The sequence below is a fragment of the Branchiostoma belcheri genome, unplaced genomic scaffold (genome assembly GCF_001625305.1).
Source record: "Branchiostoma belcheri isolate BF01 breed outbred unplaced genomic scaffold, Haploidv18h27 scaffold52, whole genome shotgun sequence".
NCBI lineage: Eukaryota > Metazoa > Chordata > Leptocardii > Amphioxiformes > Branchiostomatidae > Branchiostoma > Branchiostoma belcheri.
The window spans coordinates 1,226,290-1,231,273 of record NW_017804154.1 but is presented as its reverse complement, the minus strand read 5'-3'; the positions used below and the strand labels follow the sequence as shown (position 1 = coordinate 1,231,273).

General features: G+C 40.2%; 1 protein-coding gene across 1 annotated transcript in view; it reads right to left on the bottom strand.

Moving 5' to 3' along the window:
• LOC109480664 (cytosolic carboxypeptidase 1-like) overlaps positions 1 to 4,984 on the bottom strand; it is a 35,115-nt gene that overhangs the window by 24,989 nt on the left and 5,142 nt on the right. Inside the window, exons 3-4 of the mRNA XM_019782893.1 lie at positions 3,119 to 3,234; positions 343 to 350 (exon numbers count right to left, since the gene is read on the bottom strand). Coding sequence (XP_019638452.1) covers positions 343 to 350; positions 3,119 to 3,234 — 124 coding nt within the window. The remainder of the gene's footprint in view (positions 1 to 342; positions 351 to 3,118; positions 3,235 to 4,984) is intronic.

The following is a 4,984-nucleotide window of genomic DNA, read 5'->3' as shown; positions in this document are numbered from 1 at the left end:
ACGTCTAAATATGTATGGCCTTCTTCTTCAGTCTGAACATTAGAACTAATGTTGTTGAAATGTGCTCAGGTATCAAATACTTTTCATAATGCCTCTTTTGCACCAGAGGCTGCAAACATTGACTGATTGAGTGACTGATGATGAGTGACCAAGAATTAGATAGATTACTCAAATAGTGGGTTTTGAAACTGGAAAGTAAGGATATGTGGCCTGAAATTTAAAGGACTTCCACCTGTTAATGTGCTTCCCCAGGGTAGATGGGGATAACCTATTGGTGACAGGCAGGGGAAATGGAACAGTGTGGACTTCATTTCTCCCCTAGGCTGATAACACTGTGCTGACCTGTCCATCTGGGAAAGTCATTACTTCAGTCATCAGCCAGTGTCAAAAGTCTTACAGGACATGGAGGCTGTATCAATAAAGAAACTATTCACTATAGCCCTGGGTTACAAGGCCACAACATGACATGTTGAATTAGAGTTTCATGATAAATTAGCAAGCATATTTCATACCAAATATTTTACAACCTGAAAGTCAGTGTCAGTCTAATATTATCTCGCAGGCTGCTTCCTAACTGTCTAAAAAATGGAATTGGTAGCCAAAGGCCTAGGGCTACTTTGGTGTACCGTACCCTGGACCCCTCTCTTTTTCCAGGTTTTGTACTCCCATGCTGTGGTTATGAAATTGAGCAAAAATGCCCTTGAGGAACCCATAGTTTAACCTTACCATTCCTTAATGGGCTCAACTATCGAAATAAACCTGAAGACCAGAACACATCATTTTCCATTTGCCAGTGGCTTTTTTCATTTCCCTTCAATCTGTAGACAATTACTAAGCCAAGCCTTCACATGCCCAGTCAACTGTTATGGCTGGGTTAGGGGTGTCGACCTTCATAGTTGAGAAACAAGTGGGAGAATTAGTTCCAGACTGCAGCAGTGACAACAGACACAATAAAAAGCTTCTCTCCCTGCAAATGAAATGGGGTCAATTTGTGGACCAGTCTCCCTCCCTTGGAAAGATCAAGTTCTTAGCTTTATTGATAGCTGATGTGGCCAAAGAGCGCAGGGAGAGACTAGGACTGCAGCTGGGTGTTTCAAGAACATCCATGCCCAGTGCCAACTGGCAGCATCTCAAAAGTGTCTCCATTACCAGAGATGTCTGTGCCTCATCTCTTAAGTTCTTACCTCACACTAGGAGGCTCATACATGTAATCCTCACAGAGATGCTTGATCCTGACATCTCTATTAGTTGAGACATGCATTATCTTTAGAGATCTAAGTATATATCTTTAGTATTTGCCTAGTCCGTTACTGACGTTAGCCTGGGTACTATCCTTCCTAGGATAGATTTCATCACACTCTAAGTCTGTTCTAACTTCTGACCAATAAAATCTAGGACCAGGTTGTTGGTAGTCTTCATGTTTGTGTCAAGGGGAAGAATTGTATGAAGGACCAAACAGTGAGCAGGTGGTCCTTATATATAGAGTTGGTCACTTGTACAGGTTTGACTGTAGTTAGTAAGTTTTTTTTTCTTAAATACACTTATTTGTTAACAATGGCAACAGCTTCCTGTCGTCCTCCTGACAGCAAATCTAATAAATCACAACTGTTCCAACTGCATCCATTTTGCATCCAATTACTCTGAGGCTTGTCTCCCCACCAGGCAGTAGTCCCTTCTTCAAACAAATCAGGTCCTACAAATTGTCCAATTACTGCCAGATAGAGCCAGGAGGGACCAAACACAGGAACCTCTCACAGAGACTGTCTAGGTTCCAAAAACATTTGCAATCAATTTCTACTTTTTCTCTTCATTTATCAACTCAGGGAAAAACAGAAGTATTGTTTCTGGTGTGTCTGTCTGTCTGTTTACATTGTGTATGTTACCAGCAATAACTTAAGTATTGGGCCTCCTGATGGCTCTCCTTGGTACTGCAGCAGAACTTCCTGTCTTCATGTTTTATCCTGAACAGTCAGTAGGCATTCATTTTCACGATGGACCCTTCCTTTATGATACCTAACACACAGCAAAGGCTGCATCTCAGGTATTGTGAATATTGTCACACTAAAACTCTAGTATAACTTACTATAAGAGAAAGAGAAAATTCCTTATTATTGCAGCCTGTCATGGCAATGGTAAGTCCTAAGGCCATACTGTTTAGTCTGAAGAACTGTGAAATCACTGGGAGTCACGCACCAAAGACACTTGTATTTCTAGGCTAATGGCAACGGCTGAGGGCAAAGAAAGCAAGACTGTTGGAGTTTGAAAAGTACATGACGTAATGTTAACTGTCAAGATAAGTTTCTTAATCTGTATGTTGGTACTGATATTCACTTGTTAAGAGTAATTTGAAATCTGTGCTTTACAATTTTAGAAAGTCTAACTATCTACTAATACATTAAATGATACATGTACATTTTCATACCAGCAACCTTTCTACTTTAGCCTTCTAATAGGTACAATGTCTATGCTCTAGTCTTCTTTGTACCATATACCTCAATCTCAATTTGCAAGGAAGTTGAATAAGATAATCAATTTTAAAACTAATCTTACTTCTTGTAAGATTTAACCTTTAGCACACTGAAATAGCCATTTGGCTAAAGTTATCTAGGAGCAGGGAGAAGGTTAAAACTGCACCCTGGGAAACCTTTTTATGGAAGTGTTGAGGAATGACTCCAAAACACACAATAACCAGGAAAACCCCAGACAGATCTCGTTTCTACTTTTCATCACCTGTGGGTAACTGCAACCTCTCTAGAGGGGTGTAAAACTAATGGGGTTTCAATAGCAAACTTGTTGACAAATGTACAAGGCAGACATACAAATGTGAAAGGAAGAGGGGGAAACAAACAAAACCGGATGAAAGACAAGAGGAGTTAGTGAAAGAAAGCAAAAGGATTAAACAAGATTAAATAAAATTGTGATATTGCCGAACACTCAGGAAGAAGACAGTAGGATACTGCCAAAATTTATTTAGATGCAGTTGACACTGAAACTAGATATTCCAACATACCAACAGGTAAAGCATAGATGGAATGTCAACTCAAGTTGAAGGTGTGTTAGGTATGATGCACCTGTATGGCAGATAGTTCACACCTGTGAGACAGGTGTAACAACTTACCTTGTGTCTGGACGAAGTGGAGCACCTTGGAGGTCAGGTAGCGGACTTGCTCGACGTCGTAGGTTTTGGTCACGATTTGGCGCTCCAGGCTCTGGAGCACGGAGCTGAGCCGTGACCTGCGCGGGACAAAACACGGCTACAGTTAGTCCCAGAACAAACAGTTTACTCTGTCCACGCAGACATGGGAAGTCACAAAGGGTTTTGGGTGGGAAAACTCAGTCAAAGACCCAAGTGCTTAAGCATATAGCTAGTTGGTATGGAAACAACTGTCTGATGAATGAACTGATGATTCCATGGTGTAGGTTACACTTACCATGACCCTGAAAACTAACACCTGTACCTGTTTCAGAATAAAAGCATCCTTGTCAATCTTATAAGTGACTTTTAGTCTTATCTTTACTTTGATTAGAACACTATATTTTATAATAGTAAGTAACCTGACAATACAAGTGTATTGTAAAGAGAAACAAATGCAACACTACATCCTTATAGCAAACTGAAGTACAAATGTAGCTGTTCGGCTACCATTTGGTCATAGGGTTAGGCAGCAGGGCTGAGGTTTACATCCTTATAAGGCTTGTCAACAGACAAAACAACCTTGTAACCTTAAAATTCTAAAAAGAGGGAGAAAACCAGTCTATTTCTAAGTCAACACCAAGTTTTCTTTAATAAAAGGTATCAAGTTCAGTACTATGTGCCTTGGGGTGAGGTAGGCCTGTATGTCAATTAACAGTGAGGCTGAAGTGTCAGAAGCTTGGATGTTAATTCCCAGGTTTCATTTCTGATGTGTAAACAGATACATGATCTACAGTAGAGTCTACTCCGATCCAGCCACAACTATGCAACATTCCTGCCAGGAATGATACCAAACAAACCACAGCACCGCTGTGACTCCATTGGAAAGAGTCTCAATATCTTGGCAGGTATCTTGATTGGGTTGACTCTGAGCTATGTCTTGTGTCATCTGCACTGCTTTCATAAGACTTGTGCCTACAGTTCCGTTTGATTTGAATGTAAACACTGGCGTACTGTGTGGTGTATACCTGTCTCTCCTGTGTTCATCCACAGCCAGAAACATGCAATACAAACACAGCTGATGTCTAGATTTGGTTGAAAGGTCTAATCTTATAGCTAGGTCTGGTCCAGATGGATATACTATGATCCTTTACATCTCACCATATCTCACTGTTAACTTAATATGGCAATATTTTCCCCAATATTGTTCAGTGTCCTAGTTAAGAGAAGATTATCTGTTTCTGAGGAATGAAAGCCTAAGGTCAGCTAGAGAGATAAAACAATCCTTTAAACCTGTCAAACCTTTACCACATGTCACTCTCAACATCATGAGATCATGACATAAAACACAAGCAATATCACAGGAAGCATCCAGTTTTGTTTTCCAATCTTGTGACTTGAAAATCAAATTAAACTGACATGTACCCCAATACCCCAGTATGCCATAGCTTCTTAATCATGTCACTAACCACTGTAACCAGACACAACTCATAAATCTTACAGTTACCCTATCAAAGGTTATCTCAAATAATTTAGACACTGTTGTTATTAGCAATCTACAAAAGGAAACAAACAGAATGCTAACAGGTCAGTCCATTACATTTGAAGCATCTTGTATTTCCAGGGTTTGTTATGATGGCCCGTGATGTTCCCCTGACCTTGGGCAGACTTGGTATAAAAACACCATCTGGACGGACAATCAACATGCTTAACTCTGACCCTGCTAAGCCCAACTGTCATACAGTTTTAGGGAAAAGGGATGGTACACTTTTAAATTAAGATTACTTAAACTTCTGTTAGTCAGGAGACCCATGATTTATACAGTAGAATTCAGGTAAAATTACTCCTTCC